Below are 27,683 nucleotides of genomic sequence, written 5' to 3'. Positions count from 1 at the left end.
CAAACCGGATGAAATTGTTGAAGAGAACAAGAAGTGCTCTAATACTCCACGGTAAATTCGACCTAATTCTGCTTTGCCATTTAAGTTGTATTTTTAAATAAATATTTGCTTCAATTTCATTTTATTTTTCGTTTTATCATGGAAATAAAAGAATTAAATCCGCCCCAAAAATTGTCTTGATCAACTATTAAATTGCCTTTCACATGGTTAAAACACGAGCGTGTGGTGTACATAATATCAAGTGAAGATCTCACAACGGGGATAAGATCTTCAAAGCCGTGCCACAATACGATTTCACGAACTCAGCCGCAGTTGTATAAACACGAATATGGCTTTTCCTGAATGCACTTATGCTGGAGCAGGGGAATGAGGGATCATCACTCAAGACGGGTATACATTGTATAAACCAAGCATGTATTGGCAATGGCCCCAATTCCTACACAATGCAATGGCTGAACTTGCATTTGTATTCATACACGATGCATGTATACTTATTGAACATGAGATCGGGAAGACTCATTGGTTTTCATTCGCATAACGACTAGATCAACTACAAGATACAACAATGGTGGGAACGCCTCTACAGGTATATGATGAGAAAGGGACGACCTGTCAAAGCTTTGGCTTCTGGTCGAGCTGCGAAAGCTGCTGCCTCAAGATCCTTCTCATGACCTTGTTCGATGCCGTCCTGGGAAGAGAAGGGAGGGTCACAACAGAAGAAACCTGCCAAAATTTCGCGGCATTAAATTTGAGCACATCCTCAATTAAGGGGAGGCAGAACCACTAGAAAAATAAGTGGTACCCGAAAGAGAGGATTGAGCTTCTTTTGCAATGCTGAATTGAAAATTATCCTCAGTTGATTCAAGTCAAGGGATGAGTTGTCTGAGTCCTTGAATACAACAGCAATAACCAGCTGCTCAGGCCCGCCTTCTGGGGGGGGCACTCCAATGGCAGCTGTTTCGAGAACATTCTCATCGACTGAGTTGCATATCCTCTCAATCTCAACAGAACTCACCTGTACAATCCAGAATAAAGAAAGGTTTGATTAAAATGTGCATAAAAATCTCTTTGTATCAAGGATAGAAAATATATCGAGGATGTAATTAATCTAACAAATGTAGATGGCTAGTTAAATTGCGACAGAGAAACGCAACAATGGACCCATGCAGTTTATATAATAATTGGCAGGAAACGAAACGAATAATAATGTCATCTAAGTAAAATCACATCCCACCATGGTCCACCCATGTGGCTGTGAGAGCAAAGCTAGAGCATGGCCTTGTTTGCTACAATGTATTGAATTCTCCACACCATGTTACAAAGATGGATAACTGAAAGAACAATCCTTACCAAGACAAAAATCGAGTACTTATAATATCAACTTACCTTTATGCCCCCGAGATTCATTGTGTCGTCAGCCCGGCCATGTGCACGGTAGTATCCTCTGGAAGTTCGCTCAAAAAAATCACCATGTCTCCGTAAAACCTGCATATGAATAGTCAAGCTGTCGTTGGAACCTGAAAAGGAAACTGATCTGTGGAAAGGACGGCTAGTGATGAAAAGGGGAAAACGGTGGGAGCTATTACTTTTCCATTCCAAACGGGCATTCCTTTGAAGTAGACATCATAATGGTTAGCATTGAGAAGTGTACTTGACGATCCAAACATCACAGGATAAAGCGCCAGTTCCCCCATCCCTGGTGCATCTTGCGGCTGTAGTTATACAAGGTTAGTAGACCAGATGGTCCCGGTAGTTAGATGTATGCTTGAATTAGAAAAACAGAACAGTACAAAGTAATCAGCTCTCGAGTATACTTGTTAATCATATATGCCAATCAGACCTATAGTTTTGAGCAGCATTATTGAAATTTGCCAAAGAGACGTTGACAAACTACTCCTCAAATATGTTAATCAGACCCATAGTTTTTTAATAGCATTTTCTTTCTCCGATGATCTCGTCATCATGCCATCAAAATAAAGTGAAAGCAACTGTATTATCACACATGAAACAAAAATATCAAGATCTTTGAGAATAAAAATGTCATGTTAAGACTTTTGCTTGTTATCTACTGTTTCCCACTGTCTGGGATGACGCAATGCTATGCGTAGTGGCAGAAAACTGGAGCCCAAGTGTGCGAATGCATAAGACTGGGGCTTCCAGTGGCTTTCTGGCAAAGTATCAATAGAATTTAACCTAATTATTTTCTGACCGGATTCAATAGCTGCATGAGTTTGTATTTGAAGGAGGGTGAGAAGGGGGACTGGTTCATAGTACTTACAAAAGGATGACCATTATTGTCGAGGATAAACAAGCTACATCCCATGGCAGGTGTACTGAAAGCAGCCAACGACTGCGGCTGCAATAAAGAGCCAGTGATAAATCCACCGCCAATCTCTGTACCCCCACAGTACTCTATAACGGGCTTGTATCGAGCTCTTCCCATCAACCACAGATATTCGTCGACATTAGATGCTTCACCAGTGGAGCCAAAGCAGCTGTTATGCCCATGAAATGAAAACATATCTTGAAGCTTTAGGAATAACAGCAAAGCAACATGAAGAGCTATATATACTCTACAGTGCAAAGAAATAATGGTCGTTCCTCATAATGTTGTGGTGAAAGAGCAAGAACAATCAAATCCTTATATTCACTTAAAATTATAGGTGAAACCCGTGGACAAATCCGCTCAGTCATTTGCTGCAATCTATAAGCTCTGGCTTCAGCCAAATGGCAAAGAAGGATCACTGATCACCTAGAAACTCTTCTGAGATTGGAGAGACACACTCACCGAATAGCTGACCAATCATAGCCAGATGTGCAGTTAGTAATTTTCCATGTCCGAACAATGCTTGGAATGACTCCGAGCATTGTGACTCTAGCATCCTGGAAAGAGGTAAATCCAGTTCACCGAACAAAAGAGAATGAAAGTTGGAATCCCTGAATTTAGATATTTATGACTTAGAAAGAAAAGCTAGCAAACTTTTTAATTAATACCTGTATTATGACAGTTCAACATTTTTCTATATAATAAAGCAATTTAACCCGGTTCTTTTTGCAAATCATAAGGAGCGTCAGTCGTGGCACATCAATTATGTCCTAAAGTTCTTCCATGAAAATGGACAGTTCTCCAATACGTAACTCGGATGAACAAAAAAAAAAAAAGTTGTACATAAGCTGTAATTGCACTAATACATTACTGGAATATCGATGCCCTTTAATATGATTTGCTTCACATTTATTGGAAGCCACCTTATTTCAGGAAAAACTTTCAGTAAATGTTTTCTCTTCAGAAAGTTTCAACAAAGCAAACTGTAGAAAAGCGAAGAAGTACCTGTATGAACTTTGCAAAATCAGAAGTCACGGGAGATCCATTATATAGTGCCATAGCAGCTCCATTGAGGAGAGAAGCATACACGAGCCAAGGACCCATCATCCACCCAAGGTTGGTAGGCCAAGCAACAACATCTCCTTTGCGTACATCCATATGGCACCATGCATCTGCAGCAGCCCTGAGAGGAGTTGCACAGGTCCATGGAATGGCCTTTGGCTCACCTGTATAATTAATTAATTAAGCTCAAGTAAGCTCCATCATTTAATGTTTCGACGTTATAAAGTGGGACAAATTCAACTATTGATGAAATTACAGCCCTTTTTCATTTTCCAAACCAAACAGTGGGATTCTTGGTCTGTGTTCAAGTACCCATCAATTCAGTTTTACTTAATTGACATGCCATAAGAACTAAGATAGTAACTTGATTTCACGTATTTTCATTTGTATTGTCTTTAAGCGTAATTTGGAGAAGGGCACATATAGGACAGAAACACAGTGCAAAACAAAATATATCAGTCTTTCTTTTTATACCAGTAGTCCCAGATGAGAAGAGAATATTAGTGCATGCTTCTACGGGCATCTGTACAGCTGGAAATACACCTCTGCATTCAAATTATTAAAGGACAAGAATTATGGTACTAGAGAAGAATGTTAATCCTAAGAATCAGCATGAAGATGAACTGCGATAAATATAAAAGTTCACTCCATGATACCATACTTGCACTGCTTGACTCTTTCTCGAAAATCATGCCAAGAAATGTCACCATCACGCAATTTCATGCTAAAACTTGAACCTTTAGCAGGAATAACCACAGCCTTTGGTGACTGAGCATCAACTACTCTACTGCAGGAATAATATTGCACCGTTAGAAAGATTGTCACGCTGCAAAATATGAGATAAAATGGACTTTTCAAGTCAGAAATTAGGGCATGATGAGGACTTCACCTATACAATGGTATACTTTTTCCTCCACGTATTATCGAATCCTGAAATAGAAGCATTATAGTAAAAGCAGTTAATAAGAAAACTTGCGCTCTTCCAGGGCTGATAGCTGTATCTTAAAGAACTAAGAGGTCGCACTTAAGATAATTAGACAAGAAAACGTAGATGACTGGAGAAGGAAGAACAACAGAAAGCAGATAATGGAGAAAAGGATCGGCTGCTAGTTATTTCTCTTCATGAATTATATATTTCCTACACCCTCATGATCTGCCGTCCAGTTTCCAAAGAAACCCAACCTCATAATTTCCAAGATTATAGCAAGTTAAATCACTCTTTAATTGAATCCTGTGACTCAAAATCTCCAGACTATTAGTCAAGTTCATACTAGCAGAACTATGTAAAGGGGATAAAGGGTTCGCAAAGGAAGAACGAAATATTGTCATATTACCCTATTGGAAGTGGGGAACACACCTGAGTAAATATTGCTTTTGCCTTTGATATAGTCAGCCTCGTAGATATTTCACTAGGTGCAAAACTATCAGCAATTGATACAACTGCATAGCCAGCAAGAACAATGGCCAGGTAGATAATCACAGAATTAACATTCATTGGCATATCAATTGCAATTGCAGATTCTTCAGCCAATCCCATTTCCTTGAGTGCATACGCAACCAACCTATGAAGAAAATTGCCAGCAGAGTTCCATGTGATGAAATCGTCCATTGATGTGTAGAAGTATCGGATAGCACTTCAGAATCAACTTATTGCTGAAAGAGCAGACCATACCAAACCTCTTCGCGCAATTCCTTGAAAGTCATTCTGTTTGGAGGCAGCTCATCAGCGCCTTCATCGCGCCATAAAATTGCAGTATCATTCAAACCCCTCCTATCATTTACTGCCAAGCAAATCTCTGCAGGATTCAGAAATGCTCCAGGAAGCCATTGACCCCCTGGGTGGCTCTCTACATTGGGGTGGTCACGCAATATACATTGAGGAGGCACTGAGAACAACACCCTCAGTTCTTCAAATATGGTTCTCCAATAAACCTAACAAATAAACCAACTAGGAAAATAGAGCGATATAAATTTAAACACACGAAATGACATGTAATTTAATCTCGATATCAGTCATACCTCAGGGTTTGATACAGAAAATTTTTGGAAATCCGAGAAGCTGCTTATAGGATCCCTGTATACAGAACCGAGAAACTCCTCTCCTCTGTTCTCTAGTAGCTTTCCAACATTTGTCAAGGCTGCAGCCTCTCTATGGCAACCGAGACGATAGAAACTGTCAAGACGCTTACCGACCATAACTAGCAATGCAATTTACTCTAATATAACAAAATTCCGAAAGCTCCACAACCAGCATTTCTAACAGCAATCTATTTATCCAAAACCCACAAAGACTTCTCTCTGCCACTCACCATGGATGCAACAAAGGCTTCAATAAGCTCACTAGCCGACTTATTATTATCGAACAAAAAAAAATATTTATATTTCTGCTTCACTTGTCCTATATAACCGAACCCCTCTCCTAAATATTGTATTTTGCAATTCTATCAGATAGCTCAGAATAGCAATCCATCACAATTGCACCTATACAATCGAGTTCAGCTTTATCTGTAATTAAGACAGAGACAACAATGTCTGCAAAATAACTTCTCAGAGATTATCAGAGCGCATGGCGATCTCCATTGATTGCTAATACTCAGACGATCCATTCCTGTCATCCGCATCCTAAATTATCATCAGTCGTTTACACAGCATCGACACTTAGCTTACGAAGCCATTATCTTTTGGAAAATCACTTCATTTGTCGTTCCTATGTAAACAGAATTACCAAAAGCAGCAATCTTCCCCAGACTTTTCCGAACGTTCAGAACTCATTCACGGCATAGAATACAACTAAACTAAGCACACGGAGACCGAGTCAGCAAGAGTCAAACGAAGTGGCAGAGCAGAGCAGGGGAAGGGAAGATTGATGATTACGGATCAGGTGTCCAGGCAGGTGGGTCGGGGCCGAAGTCCTTGAAGCAGCCGTAGAACATCATCTGGTGGAAGGCGAAGGGGAGCTCCGGGTCGAGGAGGCCAGCCGAGATGCTCCGCCAGGTGGCGGGGGAGGCAGGGCCGTGATCACGTATAATCTTCTTGAGCTCGTCGTGGAGCCTCTCCGCCGCCCCGGGGAGAACCCCGGCCGCCTCGATGTCGGATCTGGAGGCGCAGTCGAGGGCTCTGAAGGCCGACGCCATTGGATTGATCGAGCTGCTCACAACAGTTGATGAGAGAGAGGTGTCAAGAGTGAGCTGTTGATATTAGCCGTTTGGTTGGTTAGGATAGTCATGTTTATATCGCGGAATCCCCTCGCACCCATTTCTATAATTTATTTCGGTGAAATCACGAGACGTTGTCGATGCTTATTAGTGAGATTAATTCCGAGATATAGGCATGACCGTGGCCACAAGGTTATAGAGTTTTGGATATCGCAGGTAAAGTTCATTGTAGTTACGATTTTTACTAAAATTAATTGTTATTTAAATATCCAATCCACCCTGTTCGTGAGATATTTTTAATGAATTTCTTTTGGTCAGTTTGCCTCTAAATCCACCATGTGACAAATATCTATGTAATCTTATTATCTCCTTAAAATTGTCTAAGAAAATGTGTTTATATATTGATTTTTAAGTGATAAATTCCATTAGAGACTTGGCTTGCTATATCGCATAAATTCATTGGAGTTTCGAATCTTACATTGCAGATAAAGTTTCGGAAAAGACAATTTTGTCATCCATCAATAATATACTTACTATACTATCCGAATAGTGCATGTAGATTACATATAGACTAATAACTAACTTGGCTCAGACCGATCGTTTGTTGTCCCAATTTGCGGTAATTCCATCGATACAGTCCAGGTTACGAAAACCATTTGCGTTAGTCGTGTTTCGATCATTGGCGAGAGTGTCGTACCGTCAAATCGAGCTAAGTGTTTGGTCTCAATCGTCAGCCGTGTAAAAGGACCACATAGACGAAAATAGACCATATCATGGGATGTTCTGATTTGCACGTCTCGTACGACAGACAAAGTTAAGGTTTCGTTGGCATGGCTCCCCCGCACGGTTTATCTGCCTTTTTATTAAGTCAACTAAAAAAAAAAAGAAACCCAAATACAATTTTCACACTGATGCAATTCAATTTTATTATATTTAATACATTCGTGTTTGATGTATACATTTTATATTAATCATATAATATATAATTGATAAGTTCTGGTCAGGTGAAGCTAAGGGTGTAAATAAATTATCATATAATTAGCAGAGCATCACATTCTTTATTTTTCTCGAGATGCTTGATACATCTCTTGCCACGTCGACCTCATTATACAATTTTTTCAATGTGTGATATAATATTCGAATCCGTGTAAGCATTTAATATTCACTTTGGATTTGCTATGCCATCCAATGATAACATTAAGGAATCTTTATCATCCGAAAAAACATTAAGGAATCTTCTGACTAACTCAACCGAGACGTACATTCGAAGACATTTGAGAATATTTATCGTAAGGGTATCTAACCTCTATATATATAATGTAATTCAATTTACTCCTATGACAAATTAAATTTTCATGGTCATCTTTTCAATGTGAAATTAATATCCTTAACATCCTCCCTCATATGTAATGTGTGATCTATTTCTGTAACTTATTTTTATTTACACGCTGTCACGTGCCTTAAATACTCGCACTCAATAATTGATCTCGAGCGGAGTTCATATTCCGTGCTCTTCTTGGCTGCAGTTCGGTATATTGCGCCTACGGTAGTGTGGATGTGCATAGGCGCATGGGCACACATATGCCTAACCTAAACTATGATATCATATTGAATTTCCATTAGGTTCATACGGATTTGGATGTATTTTCACTTAAAAGCATGAGCTAGTAAGTGTTGATACCCAAATTCCATATAAATTAATGGCTTTTGATTCATCTTTTCAACGTGAGATTAATATCTTCAACACGACATCCTTCCATATAAGAGTTTCATAAACTCTCAACTCATGATAAAGTGTTCTTTCACAGTCTTACATTAAAATATATATACGAATCTCAAGTTAAATTATGCTATTTCATTTTTATTGCATCTCTTTTTTCTCTTGTATATTTTAATAAAATAAAATTTTATCATTTTTTATTCTTTTCTTTTCTCATCAAGCTCGCATAACTGGCGTGCGAAAAAAACTAGTTACTTGCATTGGAATAAATGGTTGTTGGGATAGCGGTCCGGAGAATTATTTGGGAGAAAAATATTATTTTTATTTTTGGATTTTTTGAAATGATAGTTATGAATATACGTTTGGTTATGCCATCGACATCAAGCTTCTTTAACTATGACCTTCAATGGAAGAAAGAAAAATGAGACAATCGGGGCAGGCTTGGGGCGCCATCACCGCCCGCCACCTACCACTCAGGTGGCCGGCAACTTCGGACAACAACTCTCTAAGCTCCCGATTGATCGGGATCTCAGATCTATGAGATCCCGACCAAGAGAGAAACAGCGAACAAGAGACGGCTAGTGCCATTATTTCTGTGATTTATTTTTATCTACACATTGTCACGTGCCTTAAATACCCGCACTCAATAATTGATCTTGAGCGGAGTTTATGTTCCGTGCTCTTCTTGGCTGCAGTCCGGTATATTGCGCCTATGGTAGTGTGGATGTGCACAAGCGCATGGGCACGTATACGCGTAACCTAAACTATGATATCATATTGAATTTTCATTAGGTTCATACGGACTTGGACGCATTTTCACTTAAAAGCATGAGCTAGTAAGTGTTGATACTCAAATTCCATAAAAATTAATGGCTTTTGATTCATCTTTTCAACGTGAGATTAGTATCTTCAACACGACATCCTTCCATATAGAAGTTTCATAAACTCTCAACTCATGATAAAGTGTTCTTTCACAATCTTACATTAAAATATATATACGAATCTCAAGTTAAATTATGCTATTTCATTTTTATTGCATCTCTTTTTTCTCTTGTATATTTTAATAAAATAAAATTTTATCATTTTTTATTCTTTTCTTTTCTCATCAAGCTCGCATAACCAGCGTGTGAAAAAAACTAGTTACTTGTATTGGAATAAATGGTTGTTGGGATAGTGGTCCGGAGAATTATTTGGGAGAAAAATATTATTTTTATTTTTGGATTTTTTGAAATGATAATTATGAATATACGTTTGGTTATGCCATCGACATCAAGCTTCTTTAACTATGACCTTCAATGTTAGAAAGAAAAAGGAGACAATCGAGGCAGGCTTAGGGCACCATCACCGCCCGCCACCTACCACTCAGGTGACCGGCAACTTCGGACAACAACTCTCTAAGCTCCCGATTGATCGGGATATCAGATCTATGAGATCCCGACCAAGAGAGAAACAGCGAACAAGAGACGGCTAGTGCCATTGGATGACGTTGGTGAACGTTAGTAGGAACCCAAGGTGGCAGTCAGCAGCGCGACATGTTACCGAGCCGTCAAGATCGCTCACTCTTCCGGAGGAATGCCTGATGGAGATTTTGTCATTTTACTTGTCGAATGAAAATGAATTTGGTTGATGTGAGAACTTCCCACGCGACGAGTATTAGTAAGCAGGAGTTCAATTAGATGAGATCTACCCCCCATGTGAACTGTGAAGGCAAGCAGATGAGCAGATGTGCGCGTGCATTAATTTGTTTCGTTAGTTGAGCCACTCATACTAACGTTCAAAAAATGTCCCGCTCCATGGGAGACAGACGAGGTCTACTTTTTAATTTAATTTTTAATTTAATTAATTAATTATAGATATATATCAGAACATTAAAATAATAATAATAGATTGTCCAAGGTATATGAAATTTATTATTATTATTATTATTTGAATCTTGCACTAAGATCGTAAGAGAAAGAGGTGGATTCATTCGACCATATCCCACTATGATGATTCTTTAGCTTTTTTTTATTAATTATTATTTTCCTTTAAATAAAAAATGTTAGACACATTTAAAAATAAATAAATCTAAGAATAGCGATTCACATGCATGCCAAGCAAGATTCGGGAAATTATCCTATCCCATCCTATCCCATCGATCATCCTCTTGATGGGCCATCGCCGTCGACTGGGGCCCTCCTCCGTTTAGAACGGAAAGACCGAAAATTCTTTTGCTTAACGGAAAAAAAAACCGTATTTTTTTCGCTGAATAAAATAATTTATTAAAATGCGGTAGTGTTTACATCATTAAAAAATTTATTGTATAATCAGACCAAAAAAAATCTCAACTTAAATTGAATGAATCTACTAAATACAAAATATTATAAGATCATATCTTTTGAGTAAGCACGAAAAAATTAAAGATAAATAGAATTAAGTAGAGTAGAGTTAAAAAATTTTGATCTAACAAACGCACCCCTTAACTTTTTAAAATTTTATGTTATTTTAATAATTAAATTAATTATTTTGTATATTTGTTTAATTTTTTATGAAAAGAAAAAGGGAGATAAATTTTGTCCGTAAGTTATCAAATAATTCATTGAAAAATCGAATCATCCGTCTTGTTTTTTTTCCTTTCTCCTTTTTGTACTTAAACCTCCTCATTATCTTTCCTCATCAAAATATACAACCGCAAAAATCGATATCGATATGTCGATTCCTTACAGTTGTATTTTTGTTTTCTTCCATTTTTTTGTGTTTTTGTATAAATTTTTCCGTCCTATTTTGGTTGATTTATTGAGATCGTAGTAGCCACTACTCTTAAGTGTACAATTTTTTGATGTTAAGAGGAATTTCTTTTTTACTTACAGTTTTATGTTATTATAATATTGAATTGATTGTTCCAATTTTCAGTCAATTTGTCTTTTATTCTGTTAATGTTATTTTTCCTCTACTACGTCCTATCGCAAAAAAAATAAAAATAAAAATAAAAATGTCGATGAGTATTGCATACATTAGTAGAAACAAATCTATTTTTTTAAAATTAATTGTTGAATATTACATGTACTAGAAAAATTTATTAGCAAATTAGCAAGATAATAACAAAAGGACGATTTGTGTATGCAGGGCCCATCTTGATTCAGCCTAGTGTTGAATTAAATTACCAACTCGATCCAAACACGCAGCCGCCTTTCCTTTTCAAGTTCTCTACCAGTCCTGAGAGCTAACTCATCTACAGAGAAATCCATGATCTTTTAGATAAAACCTCAATCCCGTGGAATCAATTACGGAATCAATCATAAGAAAACTCGAGATTAATTGGAATTGATTGGCATTAACCAAAGAATTACATAAGATGGATCGAGGACTAGTCTAAGCTGAGAATACACAATTTGGAGCCATATGATTCTCTTTACCAGACCTGGGAATGTAGACAGGAGCTACTCCTACTCGGACCCGGGAAGCAGCTTCCGACCTGCAGTTGTTCCGAATCTTCCAGCGGCAGCAGGGATGATCCTGGACGGGGAGAGAACCTCGACGAACGAGAAATTGTAGGGATCGGTTCCTAGTCGGCTCTGTAACCATCCCTTTCTTCCCGAGAACCCGTCTATCACGACCCAGCAGTTCTTGAAGCCTAGACTAGTTAGTGTCCTCGCGACTATTTTCGCCGAGTCAGAGAACCTGAGAATGCATTCGAAGATGAGAGGTTATTATTAAGTTCAATCATACACCTATTGACCGCGATGAAAAGAATGTTATTGCATACAAATTTGGAATAATAAGGAAAGAGGAACTCACGAGTCGATGATGACGATGTTAGAGCCTTTATTGATCTTCTTGAGGGAAGAGATTTTCAGAGCAGCGATTTCAGCCTCCACCTGCTTCACATTTCTGACTTGGCCTCTCAGCTTGCTCGGCAGTTCTTCCAAGCTGAAAAACCAGTTATAGAATGACCGTAAATATGGCGATAGCTGATAACTTCATCCTCAAAATGCTACGAAAAATCTGATGCCGAGATCTCTCCATATTCAGTCAAGGGTAAACTTTTGGTAGCCGCATGCATATTGACATCACGGGATATGTTCTAGCACTAGCTATGATTGAAAAACTCATTCAATTGGTTAGAAGTTTCAATGAGAGAGCGAAACCTATGAACATTCAGCAGGAAGGTTCCTTACGGGATTGCGATCATCCTGTTCTTCGCATCAGATGGAAGGCGAGGAACACCGGACTTGTCCTTGTCCTTCTCCGACCGGATATCAATCAAGATATGATTCTTACTGGAAATAAGATCGAGAGCTTGAGCGGGAGTCAGGTTTCCTGGAGAAAGAGCAACAACATAACTTTTATCACCGTTCTCGGTAAAAATTATCACCTTTCAGAATATCATTTTCCAGTTTATGGCCCACATTTAAGGATTGCCGTGAGCCCACTGAACTTAATGGTTACCTTTGTAACCACGAAAACCGAATGAGATGACGGACCAAAGCGGAGGGATGATGAGGTAGGTGATAAATAATGCTCCGGCAGTTCCAAGGATGACAGTGGGGTCAGCAGATGAGATGGTTTCGAAAGCTGAGGAGGCTATGGGCTTGGCATCCTCGATCACCTTTGTGGTCTGCTGAGCTGCGGCGCCTACTGTCTGCGACCAGAAACAGCAATCTACATACATTCGTAAAATCTCAAGAGCTTATCCTAAAAGATAAAACCGAAAATGTCCCACCACACATCCTTAGCTACATTTTATTATGTTCGAACAAACTCAGAAGAATTTCAAAGCAACCAGATTGAATATCAATCGCATGTCACACATAAATATACGGAAAACAACAGAAACATTGACCGACTGACCTTAGCAGCGGTCATGACAGGCTCGGCATCGATGCCGGAGCTCTGCATTGCCTCTTGAGCCTTCTTAGTAACCTCGGAAATCGCAGGGGAAGCAATCTTCAGTGCCTGCTCTCCAGCTTGCTGTACGATGGGAACTGCAGGCTTCAGGGCTTCCGTCACGACCTTAAAAATCTGCTGCGCGGTGTCCAGGAAACCCGAGCTCGCCTCCTGAACCTGATCGATTGTCTTCTCAACCTGCGAAAGCCCAAATCAGCAGCAATTTTTAACATCTTATAACAACCAAATGCATATTCCAGCAATCAGGAAATGCAAACGTGCAATAAACATCATGTACTACCTCGGTGATGGAGGAGACGATCTGGTCCTTGGGGAGGGTGACGGCTCGGGCGTCGTAGGGAGGAGAGAACAGAGCAAGTAGAGAGAGCGAAGCCGAAGTGGGCAGCGCTACGGAGACGGGCTTGAACTGAGCTTTCTTCTTCTTCTTCTTCTTCTCATCCAGAGAAGGTCTGGGGAGCGAACAGCACCACACTCTAGTGGCCGTGGAAGACGGCGATGGAGCCGGAGCTCTGAGGGCCGGTGAAGCAGCTCTGACAGCCATCTCCATCGCCTGCACAGCAACTCAGCAGCTCAATCCCCCCTATCTCTCTCTCTCTCTCTGGCTCTCTGCTGCCACAATTGTGTGATGAGAAGGGATTGTTTGGCACCAAAAACCAACGGTTGGGATAGGATGGGAAAGGCCAAAAAGGCCGGCAGCTGTTGATTCATTCTATTGGTCGACCAAATCCTACGTGGCACCGAGGATTCAACCGGAGCCACCCGTTTTTTTTTCAGTTTCATTCTACTGCTGCTGCTACTGCTGCTGCTAATAGAGGTAACCTCTGCCTTCGAGCAACACAAGACAGTGCAGCTCTGAGGCAGTCGGACACTCGGTCCCGGGGCGGACCGTTTAGAGGGGTCGTGGGACCGTTAGATCAACAGAGGGAATGTCACGACATCAACTGTATGTCAAGATGATTTTGACGGTCAACACCTACTTTGGATGCTATCTTCTATGCAACTGGGATGGCTGTAAGTATGCAGTCGATAAACCTCGACCCTACAAGAATGTGTGCAAATGGTTTATACTAAAGCAATAAATTTTATGAAGCTCTTTCATTTGCCCTTCATCGACGGAAGCTAGTTAGTTAACATATCCTAATTCTTGGCCTGGCCGATGATTGATTCAATCTCTGATGAGAAGAGTATACCTCGGAGTCGGTTATATTTCAACTCTTCTACAAGTCGAGTAGTGCACGTAACATCCCTATTGCTGTGATTTAAAGAAATTAGTCATGCATGTAGAAGCTTGCTGTTAGAAGGTAATGCCATTAAGTAAGGAAGTGGAAAGATCAACATGCGTGGTAACTTTTTTTTTATCAGATCGCAATCGATTTAACAAAGGATCCCATTATGTTTTTATGGAGCTGGTCTGCCAAGAAACTGAATCCAGGAAATCGGCCATGTTCTCTGCTGCAAATTCCGGACGCCAGAAATGAGGACACCGACTCTTCAATGTGGCCAAGTTGTCGCATAATGCGAGCGAGCCTCCTGGAAAAGTTCCTCCAGGAAGTTGCCAAGAGAAGTGAAAATTTAAGGTGGCCTTAGTAAGCATAGCAAAAGAAATCCATTATTCTCCTAACAAGGCGAAAAAGAGTCCAGTCCACTTCACACATCATCGCGGATAATACTAGAGAGATTAGTACTGCGACATAGCAATCTATATATTCCAAAAAATCCTCCAAGTCGCTCACGACGGCAGGGGCTATAGCTTCTATCATCCAATAACACTTGTTTCATATGAGAGTTATAAAATAGGAAAACCCGTTAAAAGGATTAAGGAGGGTAAAAAAAAAAAAAAGGACCGAAAGCATCGTTTCTCTATCAAAAGACATAGGCAACCAAACTAAAGAGAATATCCTCAAGCCGCAGATGCTTTGTCTCAGATTCTTTCCTTTTATAAGCAACAACCTGAATCCTAGGTTTCTAACAGAAATTGGACAGCTTCCACATCATCATAGTTGGTTCCCCCGACAAAGCATTAGGAATCTCTTAACCTGACTTCATAAAGTACCATGGAATTTGATTCACATGAGCAAAAATATGGATTCTCCACCAAGTTGGTACCTTTAGCTGTGGTTTTATCCTCAGTTTGAAGAAGCCGTGACGAGAGCACGTCTCTCACTAAAGACACTTTCACCTCAGAGACCACAACCTTTCCGCGTAAAGAGCCAAGTAGCCACTTTCCTGATCAAGAAAGCAACTCGATGTATCTTTCCACGAAACCCTTAATGAATGAAGTCAGTTACAGTAGGGTACTTATGTTCAGCATAAAATGTTCAGCTCAACCAGTATGATTTAGGTCTACGCCAATAAAACAAGAAAAAAGAATCGGTCTCAAGACAAAGCCACAAAACTCCAGCGGTTGAACAAAAAATCAATACCTCTGAAATCTTGAATCCCGTATGCCGGCATAATCTTTTCACCCTGCTCGCATTTGTCAATATCATGAGCATGTACGGAGGGAAAATAATATCGAAAGATGAATGTCTATTAATCTAGGCATGATTTGAGAACAGACATTCTAGTATAGAGGCGAGATAGTGTATCTTGTTGAGCAATGAGTAGAGAATCCAACAGATCGTTTCACAAAATAACTTCAGCAAAAGGCCAGCTAATACAAGAAATATTGCTGATGAAAAAGAACTTCTGGACTAGACCATTTCATAATGAGTCATCACATGGGCAGCACAAAATCCAAACATAAACCGCACCATCAATCTGAATGCGATAAGAAACAGTTCCAGAAACAGTCATACACAACAAACAAAGTCATAGGCAGAGCAGTTTCGCTTCTCGGTGGTTCTCACCAATGAAATGGAGAGAATAAAGAAACAAATCCACCGATATATTCGATCATCAAGTTGATGAACTTAATATGCTCCAACTAAGAAAAGATTCAACAATCTTTTGAGGCGAGGAAACATAATTAATGAGGAGACCAAATGGAGAAATGAATTCAAGAACTCATATTTAGATCAGAATTTGCTATGAAATCTGAAAATAATGCGAACCACATTTGCCAACACCTTGATATTAACCATACATGCTGCTCGGAGGGAAATATTATCCATAATCTCATCCCGATAAAATAATGAAATCCATGATTTTCCCCTTTCCGTTATATCACATTGAAGCACAATCCCGGGTTACACTTACTTGCAACCTTCCTTCATTTCCCGGGACCAGCAAATTAATTACCAAAACAAGATATTTCTAGACGTCATTACTTGCCGCAGTCTCCGAATAAAACCGATCACCCAACGGATAATCCGTCTACCCCCTTCCCATATCTAATATATTGCAGTCGAGCTCAATAAATATCAACTCAAAATCGGACTCCATCCATCAAATTATGAATCCCGGCAGGAAAAAATAGCTAGATAGGAAATATTCCGGACTACACCGGGATACCAGACAAAGCGTAAATGATAATCTATGAATCTAGAGGAGAATCTACACTAACATGAAACGAGGGTTGTGAGGAGGGAGGGAGATGGAGATGTATGTAGTTGAGATGCAAAGCGGACATGACGAGAGCTCACATCTCAATAGGAAGCAGAGTCAACGGGGAGCCGATTCAAGAGAGGACCGGGCGCTGGATGCAGAGGTTTATCGACCCATTCATGTTCTGTTTGAGTATTTTTCACAACAAAATCCAGGAAGAGATCGATGAACCGCTGCCTCCAGTGACTTCCCATCCATCTCGTATCCACCCACCACACCGAAATCACGAATCTAAGCTAAAATCAAAGCACCCACCGGAAGCATATCATGATACACCAATGACGAAAGCACGCAGCCGTCAATGTCAAACGCGAATGAACTAACGCAAAATAATGCTCTGAGAGGAAGAAGCTCATATACAGAAACGGAATTAAACAAGAAATCTTCAGCTCCGCCGTTGCTGTATCTCTCTCTCTCTCTCTCTCTCCCTCCCTCCTCCTCTCGATCGTTCTCTGTGCGTGGATTCATGATGGCTTCGTTGAGCGTTTGTCAATGGCGGAACGAAGGAATGAACGAACCGGGGGGGTGCAATGTGTCGATGGATGATGGAGTGAGCGTCGTGAATTTGCGATATTTCTACTGTTAATTAAATTACTTTTATACCCCTCTGCGTCGTGGGGTTAGACGCGAATCATTTGCTGACATCTATCTGCCTCTTTTTTTTTTTTTTTTTCCCCCTTAATAGAAAACGCAGTTGTTCGTTAACTAATCGGCAATCAAGTTCGATACAAGACGGGGGGGACAGGCACTCCCATGACATCTTTTAAGTAATAAAAGATCTAGACAAGATGGAGCACAGTGAAAGATAGACCGAGGGCTCGTTGAACCGCTTCCCTGTTTCGATAGGGAAATCCGCACATGAGTTTGCTTTGCGATGGATGTGCTTCAGAATAATCTCCGCAAACTGAGGGCTAAGCATCCTGCAATCCTCATCGTCATCATCATTATTATTTCTCCGCAAGATAGACCGCCAGACTCTTTGGGTCGGGACACTATGTCCCACCCAACTAAGTGCAATCTCTTCTTATCGGTGGTGATCGATTTCGGGAGGTGAGTGCACCGCACGATATGAGCAGAGATTTGTGGCGGTGACCGATTCTATTAGCGCAGCAATGTCCCACCAAAGATAGCAGCTGCGGTTTCCATCCTGCAAGTCTGGATTTGACCTTCTCAACAACGAAGGAAAAGTTTTTCTCTTTCTTCTTTAACATTCTCATTGGAAATCCAAGATACTTCCCTAAATCATCGCTTTGCGCCATAAAGGCAGTTCTGTTAGCTTCGGGGGTGGTGTTGGAGAATAATGGTCTGACATCCATCCATCTACTGGAGCTCTGAAACAGTCACCTTCATAATCCATATGGTGACGTGCCTCCACGTGATTGGATGGGAGCCATATACCAAACGTAAAAAGCTAGTTTCAGTGTGTAAATATATATATATATATATATATATATATATATATATGAAAGGCCCGTGCGTGTATGGAGATAAAATTGCGTGCACATTAGAGGGGTAAAAAATGAAGAAAAATCGATGATAGCTTTCGAAATGCACTTGCAAGTAACATTAATTAATAATTATGGCGACATTAACACACACTTATCAATCACCACCTCGGTTGAGAATCGTTCTCGAAGAAGTATCGTCTTCTTAAATCTTTTTACCACATATTTAGTTAAGTTAATTATATTCCGTATGTAATCATGCCTTAGTTAAAGTTTCTTTTTTTCTTTTTTGGTTAAGTTTTCTCGTATATAGGTTGACGATGCATTATAGAAAAATCAATTGGATATCTATTTTTCTGCTTTCAATAAAAAATTTGAAATTCCGAAAGTTCGCCTGTGGAGGAAATTTTTTCTTTAATTCTTGTGAAGACAATATGAAGGGTAACACAAACCATTTTTTTTTTTTTTGATAACCGGATAGTACCAATTAGCTAATCATGCTGCGATTGCAGAGATAAAAGCCACTTTAAGCACAATCTACCTATGCCGTACGCGACAAGACATCACTCCTCTCTCCCTGCCTAAACTCAACTCGTCACCCTTCTTTTTGTTTATATTTTATTGCTGCAAAATTCTTAATTAGCAAAATCCATTTTAATTTTTTTGTCAAAAACTCCATTCAATATTTGTAAAAAGTTAATTATATTTTTAGAAATGTGTCCACAGTATTTTATATATATATATATATATATTATGACGCGCCACAAAAAAAATATATTATCAAATGGTCAATGAGATTCCCGTGAAACAACATCTAGTATAAATTAATATATATATATATATATGTATATGCACAAAATAGATACCGTCCCTGTAATTTCTTTGTTATTAATACAATTAAATTTTATCAGTAAGGTCACCCCTCATTGAACAGTTCTAATCAAATGTTCTTTACAAGGCTGAACAGCCACCACAAAACCAACCAAACGAAGAACAAAAGGCCGCCTCAGTAACTGATAAACCTTTATTGCCTTGAAACAACCGGCAGGATCAACATACAAATCACTATACTGTCGACCTTTTTATTCCTTTGTGTGTAATCAGGAATACATACTTAGGAAGCATTAAAAAATGCAAGATAGTCATCGCAAGATAGGATTTGCTCATCTGCAGTTGAAATTTAGTGTTGTTGATGGAGCGCTCATGTCGTGTGTGTTACAGATGAAAGTTATCAGTTGTTGACGGCGAGCCCTGGTGGATCTTTTTTTTTTTTTGTCTCATCTGCATTCGATCCCGATAAAGAAAGAAAACTTTAGTTAATGCACTCACAAATGCATGGTCAGAGAGCAAATGAAAATTGAATTTCTATAGGTAAGTCAAGGACCAAAGCACAAAATCGATTGATTTGATCGTTTCCAGCATCTCATGGACATATGATTGCTAATTACTTAACAGCATTGCACCTCCTTTACTGCAACATCCCTGCAAAATTCGAAGAGATACGTTTTGCGGAAGATAGGGAAACCAAGAGCAGAAGCGAGCTAAATATGTCTGGAATCTTACCCAGCATTTCCAGCAGAACAGAACCACTTATCGCAAGTGCAAATCGCTGAGGAAATCTGACAGCCTGAGGATATATAAACTGAAACCAATCAGCGGGAGAATTTAAAAACTAACAGGCTTCTTAGAGTGCAGAAAATAAAGAGGTCGATTGCTCCGAGCATCACCTTATATTTTTAGCTATTACTGTTTGTCCATCCTCAGCGTTTAGATGGCGAAGCACTACTTCCTCCAATCTTCCGTCTCTATATGCATGCTGCAGTCAGAGAAAATACAAATTTGATACGTCCAGTCCAGGACATTTTCACAATATATAAATAAGATGACACATGAAAGTGAAGAACAGATACAATGGAGGATCTTCTAATTCGCCCTGCCCTCTACATGTCTGCCTGCGTGAAAGTGAAAATACAGTGCATTTTCACCCGAAAAAAGATACGATGCATTTTTTTTCCTTGAGAGATGATGTGACCGACCAAGTCAGGTTCTCCCAAAATGTTTACTCGTCCTTGCTCTGAATGTAATCACACTACAGATAAACTCAAATCCATGGGAATCACAAGTGTTGCATAGTATGTATGTAGATCATGCTTTGATGATGGTGTTTATCATGGGAAGGGAAGAGTAACGGCTTGGCATGGTTCCTTTCTCCATATTTACAAGTATGTGGAGAGAGAAGATAGAAGAGTGCTGCTTTTGTGGGTGACAGGTCCTCTTATAGCCTCATTTTATTCTTACAGAAAAGCACCACATCAAGTCAGTCCAATTTGGTGTAGTCTGGGGTACAGCAAGTGTACAAGGTTGTCTCCTCTCCATTATGTCACTCCGTTTGGAGTTATCTTGTTATATTGTTTCTGTGTACATACGTCTGGCCTTTGCACCTTACTGATAGGTGCCTACTGCCTATAGTGATGCAATATTCATCTTAGTACTATTATGGAACGACGTCTGTTCTTAGCAGGATTGATGTTTACAAACCTTGTAGAAACAACTAGTCCCAAATGGGCAACTCCCACTCCCATAATCGAAATGCTTACAATCAATAGACCTGCAAAATTGTTTCAAACAAATTTAATTAAGCAAGCAAGAGAACATTATGCAGCAACAGCAATATAATGCTTGTAAAACTAACTACCGTGGCCTAATCCAATATCAATTTTTCAAAAGGCCTTGAAGCATTACTGGCCGGTTTCAGAAAGAAGTCAACTTATTCATGAAATAAGGCCCCTAAAGGCAGGATATCTTAAAAACACAGCATGAGATATTGAAATTGCTGCATAATAGTTAACCAAAATTAAATAAGAACTAGGGACCAAGCACCAGTTGGCTAAAACCCAATAGGAAAACATATATCAGCTTCCCGTGTGCTTACTTGAGTTTTGCTTTGTAGCTCTCGATGATTTCCTGTTTTTCTTCTTTTGTTGTATACCATATAACACTTGGAATGATGAAGTAAGATAACTTGCGACATATCGGGCATGCCCTTAATGCACTGTTGACGTCCATTCCAGGAGTTGGGGAGCTACTGCGCCAATTCCTTATACAAGTAATACAAAAAGGATGATCACATTCCGAAAGTATCCCGAACTTCCGTTCTGCAGCGGTAGGCTTTGAAAGAATAGGTTCTAAACAGACACTGCATTCGATTTCCTGACTGAGTTGCAGCGCCTCAAGCTGTTTTTGCCTTTTCTGACATGTATCCATATGCTCCTCTCTCTCTTGGGGCCTGAAAGGGTGCAAGCAATGCTTTCCACATATAGGACACGAGTCTCCATGAATATGGGGGCATGTCATTCCTCTAGGACAATTTCCGACCGCGGCATATGAACAAAGAGGACGATCAGCAGGATCAACATTCTTCCTAGACTCCAAAACATCGTCCTCGGCCTCATAATAATCTTCGCGTTGAACATCTAGGTTGTTCCAAGCAGGCGTGGTGGGAGGACCTAATGATTTATACGATGAAGAAGACTCTTCATCACTGCAAACTGAATTGGCCCCATGGGATGCAATACTAGGAGGCCAAGCTTGAGCAACAGCATCACGTGGAGATATTGAGTGAGTATTTGATGAGGAGGATATTGAATGAGAATCCACCTGGGAGGGTTTAACATGTTCGTATCTGCATCGACTGCCATACAAGCAGATACCTTTCTGATAGAAGGTGCATATCTGCAAGGACAAGCAGTGAAGATGTAAGAACGAGCGGAGCATCGTTATTGCCAAGTGGGTAAACAACGGATCGAGGAGAAGCAAACATTACATTGTTCGCTGGAGTGTTCCAATCATGCGAGAACTCGCAGTAGTCCCCCTTTAAACAAGCCCCATGAGCAAAGTATTTGCATAGCACCCTGCGAGAATCACTAACACGAATTATGATAGCGCATAACAGGTCCTCTCTCATACTAAAGCGCCCAAAAGACAGAATTTTTTTGGTCGCGGTTACCGCACAAAGACTTCAATTGTAAAAAGACATTGACCAGAGAAGTATCAAAGAAACACTCTTCCTCCTTTCTCAGCTACACGGACATATGCCTGTTAGATGTCTGAACAGCAGCCAACCCGATAACCAAGATGGAATTTTTCCGACGATATGGCCATTGCAAAGTCATTTCCTTAATCGGCGAGAGCACGCAAAAAACATAACCAATTGCTAAGAGAAGATGAATTTAGGGTAACAAGCAGTCGACCATAGACGTACCTCCTGGACATGGAAAATGGAGATGAAGAGGGGAACAACCGACAATCGATCAGGAAACAAGATGCGATGTGATATCCAAATCCAATTGGGAAGCAGGCAATGCTGTTTTAGTGTCGGAATTGAATTGGGATTGAGAAGAAAGAGGAGCAGAAGCAGAGAGCTGGAGAAAGGACGAAACGGAAGAGGAAGATGCAACTCCCCTCCTTTGCCCTTCTCTTACAAATATGCATACGCATATATGTTTTATTTGGTAAATTATATTATACAATACGAGTCTTGTTCGAAGCTATCCTATTATGGACGCGAGAATATGTACCCGTGGTATGCGCGGTTTGTAATATAGATAAGTTGTAGCTTTTGGCATGTTCGTGGCAGGGAGGATCCACTTGACCCGATAAAGGCGAAGAGACGGAGACATGTTTGGTGGAGTCGACAACCGACATCCACTCAAACTGAACCGATGACATTCATAGAGGATCAGAAATCTTGAATCCGAAATCACTCTATCCCATTTGGGATGCCGAAATGAAATTAAAAAAAATGGAATAAAAATCCTCAAATTTGTTATATGAAAACAATTGTATGAATTAAAAAGAGCATTCTATTTAGAGAGATACTTATTTACAACACGATGGACGGTCATTCCTTCAAAAACTGTGGCATTTGGCACTTCCCGGTAATTACATTGTTGGTAATGCACGTTACTTATTTGGAGATAGATTCTCGCCAATTAAATTATCGATAATCTCATTTTCCATGTTTGTTATATCTATCAACATTACTGGTAATGTTTTATTTAGAAGGTGCTAAAAGTGGGAATCGACTTTCTCAACCTCGCCGGTAGTAATGTACATAGCCACTTGAGTGATAACATAGATTACCACAACATAATCGAACATATCAATCTTATGGGCCTTGCTTTTTACGAATGTAAATAGATCTCCACATACCAAAAGCCCTTGAGGAATGCTCATTCCATCGTTTCAACTAAGTTTTTTACATATATCGTATATTATCTTCTTCTTTTTATGTATATTATCATATATATTTACAGGTATGATATATAGAATAGGAAAAAGTACAAAAAACTTCTATTGTGATTTGAGTTTGAGACAAATTAGATCACGTGATTTTTCTAGAGACAACTAATACCCTATGGTTTACTTCGTGAGACATAATATCTCTTTTGGTTCTCAAACTTTTTTCTTTACCATTGTTACCCTCAAAATTTTAACTTTTTGCAATTTGATCCTAAAATTTGGAAAAAGAAAAAGGGAAGGGGCTTGGGTCGCCGGTCGGCTGCCCCAACCCCACCACTAAGGTCGTTGATGCCCATAGAGGACGTCGAAAACCTCGAGAGTGGGGTCGGAGTCTCCGATTGATAGCCCCAGCCCTCAAATCGACTAAAATCTCAAACTCAAGATCCCGGTCGATTCGAGGAGGACAACCAATCTGTGACCTCAACCCCACCTCCACGATTGTCGACATCCTCCGTGGGTGCAAGCAAACTCAGTGGTGGGGTCGGGATTGCTGACCGGTGGCCCTAGCCCCTTTCCCTTCTTCTTTTTTTTTTTCTGAATTTTAGGACCAAATTGAAAAATACTTAAAAATTTGAGGGTAATAATGACAAAAAAGATTGAGGACCAAAATGATGAAAAAACTAATGGTGAGATCCATTATGTCTCACGAATTAAACCACGTGATATTATTTGTCTCTCGAAAAATCACATGATTCAAATTGTCCCAAACTTAAATCATAATAGGGTTTTTCTACTTTTCCATGTATAATAATATGATGAGAAATAAGTTCATCTAATTAAATTTAATCATTTATGTTCTCTATTTCAAATCGTTATATTTCTCTTAATATAATTACATTCTCCATATAATAATCCATTTCATTTCGGCGTACTAACGGGGTCTAATTGTTTAGGAAACAAAATCCTTAAGATCGGATTGGCGAACTGAGTATGCTTGTGGATTTGGGGGTAACTCTTTAACTGTCTAAGGTGTGAGTATCGAATACGAAGTTTCTAGATTTCAAAAAATTATACTCGCAAAAATGAGGAGTTGTTATCTCATCGTATAATCTCTATCACGATCACAACCAAAAGATGATAAGGGACAATGATTGTTTCATTAATTTTTATTACCATCTCACAGTACACAAATGATGATATATGCAAATATATGTCATTCCGCTTTGATGATTGTTGTAAAATTTTACTGGGCCTATAAGCGGTTAGGCTTAATTCCAATCCAAAAGCCTGAGCTGATAAGTTGTGAAACTCAATCTCTTATAAATCCGTGAATTTCTCTAATCAATTTTTTCATGTAGAATAATTTCTCTCAATATCTGCCCTTAAGTGGCACCGTGTGGTTTTTCTCGCCCTTTACCTACATGTACCATGTGAATACATAAATACCTACCCTCACTAACTTATCTCGAGCCGAACTCTCATCTCTTTCCAGATTTGGGCCTTAACTACCTCGAGGTGGACTTTCTCTTCCACACTTGAGCGAGGGGGCCCAAAACCAACTGTGAGTCGGGGTTTCACTTTTGGACTCGAACTTCACCAGCCACGAATTTCACACTTGAGCCTGACGTAATCTGAGTCCTCACACGAGCACTCGAAAGTCTAATATACTCTGATACCATATAAAATTCACTAGACTTATAAGCGATTAAGCTTATTTTTAATCCAAAAGTTTAAACTGGTAAGTTGTGAAAATCCAATCTCTTATAAATCCGTTGATTTTTCTCTTTAATTTTTCGGCACGGGACAATCTCTTTCAACAATTGTTTCAGCTCATTAGATATCTGATAATCTCAAAACAAGTCAACCTCAATTGCAGTATTTGCCGATATATATTTATAAATACTAATTAATGACTTCTCCTTAATTTCGCCAAAGATCAAAAGAATTTATTTTATTTTAGAAAGGACCTCCGCTTACTATGTCGGGTTGGCTGGATCACATCGGTATTAAGTTGACTCTATATGGTCACTTATGGTTTAACATTTCGGCCCAAGAATGCCCATGACTATGAGCCCCTAGTGAGAAAGAAGTAATAGCCCGTAAACATCAGGAAACCATGGGACTAGACTAGGAACCAACCAATTCGAGAACCTCAATACTTCGGCTCGGACATGAATAATATGGACCAAGCTAAACACTATATCCTTTGATTTTTGTGGTATGCAAGAATGGTTAGGCGTGAAATTTTCCGACGACAATAGTCGACCACTCTGAAAAGCTGCGCTTTGTACTATTGCCCGATTGACGGTGAAAGAAGAAACACACCCATTGTACAATTGATTAGTTATTATAGAGAATATCTCCATATGTCAGGTTTGCTTCCGACTTAATTAAGTATGATGTTCATATTGTCCAATAACTTTTCTTTTGGACCATCTTATATTAATGATCAAATGGAAGCAACTTAGCCATTAAGTCATCCCTGTCCTCTTCCTTCTCCGAACAAATAGCATGTGGAGTGATGTGGAGTCCTACATGGCTCCGATATGGATAACATTGGAATTGCTGCTAACTTGCCTCGACTATGAAATGCTTTGGATCAATTGATCTTATTTTAGTGCTTTTCCCATTTCGCCCAGAAAGTTCTTTCATGAAAGTGAGGAGAAAGCCATTCGATTCAAGTGATTTGAAAGTTCTATAAATTTTATAATTTGTTACCCTCGATAAGACCACGAGATATTCTCTATCTATTAATTGAAATTAATCACCATTTAAATATTAATTTTGTCCAATCACGAGACGCCTCTAGTGAGTACCGAATCTTTACACGGCCGTCAAAGTCTTAATGTATCGCTTATTCTTGTGATTTGTCTGGACCTTTCTTTTCACTGTCTCGAATGTTTTGGGGGAATTTGACTTAGGATTCATAAATCCAAGAAAAGAAAAAGAAAGACAAAGGAATGAAATTAGAAAAAGCAAAAAAAAGAAAAAGAAAAGAGAGAGGGAGAAACTTTGATAAAAGTTGGCTTTAGCAAAGGAATCTAATGTCAATCTTTCTGCGTGGGTAGGCACCCCTTTTTCGTAGGATAACACAAAACAAATTAAAATAAATCAAAGGGTTGAAATCATAATCCCACCCTCAGCCCTCAAACGTTAAAAGCAGTTGCATACTAATCCCTTTAATCCTGATCCAAGAAAAGTGCTCCCAATTCTGGTCGAAGGTGGTCGATTTTATCATCTTTATTTAGTAAGAATGCATTGGTTCAATCGTCTATATTTTTCGAGTCAACTACATTCGTATTTGTATTTGGATAAATCCGATTTCTCAGCAGTAAGCTTTTCGTATGACAATATGAGTTATAACTTGGATGATTTGATGTCCCGATCAACTCGTGCCAAATTAAACATGATGAAAATAAAGAACTACGAGAAATCTTGCTAGTGATAATTGTAAGTGTGAAACTGATCGTTCTTTCACTATACACTACGAACCTCTATCTCATCAATTACATAATATTGGAACAATTTATATAGCGGCTTGTATAAATATCCAGAATTTTAATTCTAAAGAAAAGAAAAAGAAAAAGTTGTACAGGCATATGTATACATAAATGTCTATATGTATGCATTTATAGATATGAGCACCTATATATATATATATATATATGAATGGTGGGTACCATGATGCAGCTCACTAAGCAAAATGGCGACTGCCACAGCGGCCTTCCCTCAGCAGCAAGACCCAAGTGATCAGGCTGTAGCAGCAGCTTCTTCTACTACTACTACTACTCCTGCAAGTGCCGAAGCCCTTTTGAGCAGTCCTGGGGGGTGGCACTCCTCGGGCTCCATCGGGCCCTTCTTCACCGTGATGTCCATCCTTGCAGTTCTTGCATTCATCTCGTGCGCAATTGGAAGGGCCTACAGCCGCCGGGTGGACGACCCCACCAGAGCCCCACCCGATAGCACCAACTGGAGGAGCGTGTTCGGGTGGATGAAGGAGAGGTTTCACGAGCTTGCTTATGGTGGAGCGCAGTTCGGATCGAGATTGAAGGCAGCGAGTTTTAAGAAAAGAGGAGGTGGCGGAGGCGGTGCTCCAGGCGGAAACGATAATCCCCCTCAACCTTGATGTTAATATTTCCAACTTTGAAATGGTTCAAAGATTCATTTTGGTGGATCTGTTGAAATAAAGCCATATTGGACTAAAATTTCAGTTTGATCTCTTTCTCGACACACGAAGAATCGAAATGCCTCGGAGTCTGCTTAAATTAAGACCCTTTCATCTGGTAATTTCGCACCATTAC

The 27,683-nt window shown here is 39.5% G+C and overlaps 4 protein-coding genes and 1 long non-coding RNA gene across 11 annotated transcripts; 1 reads left to right on the top strand and 4 right to left on the bottom strand.

Annotated features, from left to right (window-relative positions):
• Positions 1-292: 292 nt before the first annotated feature.
• On the bottom strand, positions 293-6,658 carry LOC116188396 (probable acyl-activating enzyme 17, peroxisomal). 2 transcript variants are annotated; one of them, XM_031517723.1, is made up of 14 exons: positions 6,263-6,658; positions 5,408-5,537; positions 5,061-5,320; positions 4,746-4,950; positions 4,278-4,318; positions 4,050-4,175; positions 3,863-3,933; positions 3,332-3,552; positions 2,789-2,883; positions 2,279-2,495; positions 1,587-1,712; positions 1,387-1,485; positions 803-1,015; positions 293-688 (listed from the first exon to the last, which is right to left on the bottom strand). In XM_031517723.1, exons 1-14 carry the CDS (start codon positions 6,520-6,522, stop codon positions 581-583), a joined length of 2,172 nt encoding a protein of 723 aa, XP_031373583.1. In that variant the 5' UTR covers positions 6,523-6,658; the 3' UTR covers positions 293-580. The 2 variants fall into 2 exon arrangements, with proteins under 2 accessions (XP_031373583.1, XP_031373581.1); XM_031517721.1 differs by having other exon boundaries at positions 293-723; positions 6,263-6,653.
• A 4,651-nt stretch (positions 6,659-11,309) lies between these two features.
• LOC116187674 (calcium sensing receptor, chloroplastic) lies at positions 11,310-14,670 on the bottom strand. Of its 2 annotated transcripts, XM_031516563.1 has the most exons (7): positions 13,431-14,670; positions 13,094-13,327; positions 12,692-12,884; positions 12,421-12,562; positions 12,041-12,172; positions 11,664-11,923; positions 11,310-11,474 (listed from the first exon to the last, which is right to left on the bottom strand). In XM_031516563.1, exons 1-6 carry the CDS (start codon positions 13,695-13,697, stop codon positions 11,689-11,691), a joined length of 1,203 nt encoding a protein of 400 aa, XP_031372423.1. In that variant the 5' UTR covers positions 13,698-14,670; the 3' UTR covers positions 11,310-11,474; positions 11,664-11,688. The 2 variants fall into 2 exon arrangements, with proteins under 2 accessions (XP_031372423.1, XP_031372422.1); XM_031516562.1 differs by lacking the exon at positions 11,310-11,474 and having other exon boundaries at positions 11,523-11,923; positions 13,431-13,967.
• A 73-nt stretch (positions 14,671-14,743) lies between these two features.
• On the bottom strand, positions 14,744-17,258 carry LOC116187675. The gene is made up of 2 exons (XR_004152119.1): positions 15,574-17,258; positions 14,744-15,376 (listed from the first exon to the last, which is right to left on the bottom strand). It is a non-coding gene; the product is annotated as an uncharacterized LOC116187675 (long non-coding RNA).
• A 1,746-nt stretch (positions 17,259-19,004) lies between these two features.
• On the bottom strand, positions 19,005-22,724 carry LOC116188448 (putative RING-type E3 ubiquitin transferase C3H69). Of its 5 annotated transcripts, XR_004152259.1 has the most exons (8): positions 22,403-22,724; positions 21,965-22,052; positions 21,074-21,873; positions 20,680-20,749; positions 19,869-19,957; positions 19,705-19,768; positions 19,526-19,623; positions 19,005-19,422 (listed from the first exon to the last, which is right to left on the bottom strand). XR_004152259.1 is itself a non-coding variant. In XM_031517821.1 (7 exons), exons 1-6 carry the CDS (start codon positions 22,411-22,413, stop codon positions 19,732-19,734), a joined length of 1,095 nt encoding a protein of 364 aa, XP_031373681.1. In that variant the 5' UTR covers positions 22,414-22,724; the 3' UTR covers positions 19,005-19,623; positions 19,705-19,731. The 5 variants fall into 5 exon arrangements, 3 of the variants coding, with proteins under 3 accessions (XP_031373681.1, XP_031373680.1, XP_031373679.1); XM_031517821.1 differs by having other exon boundaries at positions 19,005-19,623; XM_031517820.1 differs by lacking the exon at positions 19,526-19,623.
• Positions 22,725-27,052: 4,328 nt separating this feature from the next.
• Positions 27,053-27,612, top strand: LOC116188008. The gene has a single exon (XM_031517102.1). It carries the CDS (start codon positions 27,086-27,088, stop codon positions 27,506-27,508), a length of 423 nt encoding a protein of 140 aa, XP_031372962.1. The 5' UTR covers positions 27,053-27,085; the 3' UTR covers positions 27,509-27,612.
• Positions 27,613-27,683: the final 71 nt, after the last annotated feature.

The sequence above is a fragment of the Punica granatum genome, chromosome 8, assembly GCF_007655135.1.
Source record: "Punica granatum isolate Tunisia-2019 chromosome 8, ASM765513v2, whole genome shotgun sequence".
In the NCBI taxonomy this organism is placed as follows: domain Eukaryota; kingdom Viridiplantae; phylum Streptophyta; class Magnoliopsida; order Myrtales; family Lythraceae; genus Punica; species Punica granatum.
The sequence above is the reverse complement of the archived record's forward strand: the minus strand, read 5'-3'. Positions and strand labels throughout refer to the sequence as shown.

Bases quoted from the DNA above. Each gene is read 5' to 3' on its own strand.
- LOC116188396 (XM_031517721.1), bottom strand. From the start codon at position 6,522: ATGGCGTCGGCCTTCAGAGCCCTCGACTGCGCCTCCAGATCCGACATC. The intron at 5,538-6,262 runs GTAATCATCAAT...CGGTTGCCATAG, and splicing joins CCTGCCTGGACACCTGATCC to AGAGGCTGCAGCCTTGACAA. The intron at 4,951-5,060 runs GTATGGTCTGCT...TTTTCTTCATAG, and splicing joins GAATTGCGCGAAGAGGTTTG to GTTGGTTGCGTATGCACTCA.
- LOC116187674 (XM_031516563.1), bottom strand. From the start codon at position 13,697: ATGGAGATGGCTGTCAGAGCTGCTTCACCGGCCCTCAGAGCTCCGGCT. The intron at 12,885-13,093 runs GTCAGTCGGTCA...TTCTGGTCGCAG, and splicing joins CTGTCATGACCGCTGCTAAG to ACAGTAGGCGCCGCAGCTCA. The intron at 11,924-12,040 runs GTGAGTTCCTCT...ATGCATTCTCAG, and splicing joins AACATCGTCATCATCGACTC to GTTCTCTGACTCGGCGAAAA.
- LOC116188448 (XM_031517821.1), bottom strand. The intron at 21,874-21,964 runs GTAATGTTTGCT...TTGTCCTTGCAG, and splicing joins GGAACACTCCAGCGAACAAT to ATATGCACCTTCTATCAGAA. The intron at 20,750-21,073 runs GTAAGCACACGG...ACAATTTTGCAG, and splicing joins AGCTACAAAGCAAAACTCAA to GTCTATTGATTGTAAGCATT.
- LOC116188008 (XM_031517102.1), top strand. From the start codon at position 27,086: ATGGCGACTGCCACAGCGGCCTTCCCTCAGCAGCAAGACCCAAGTGAT.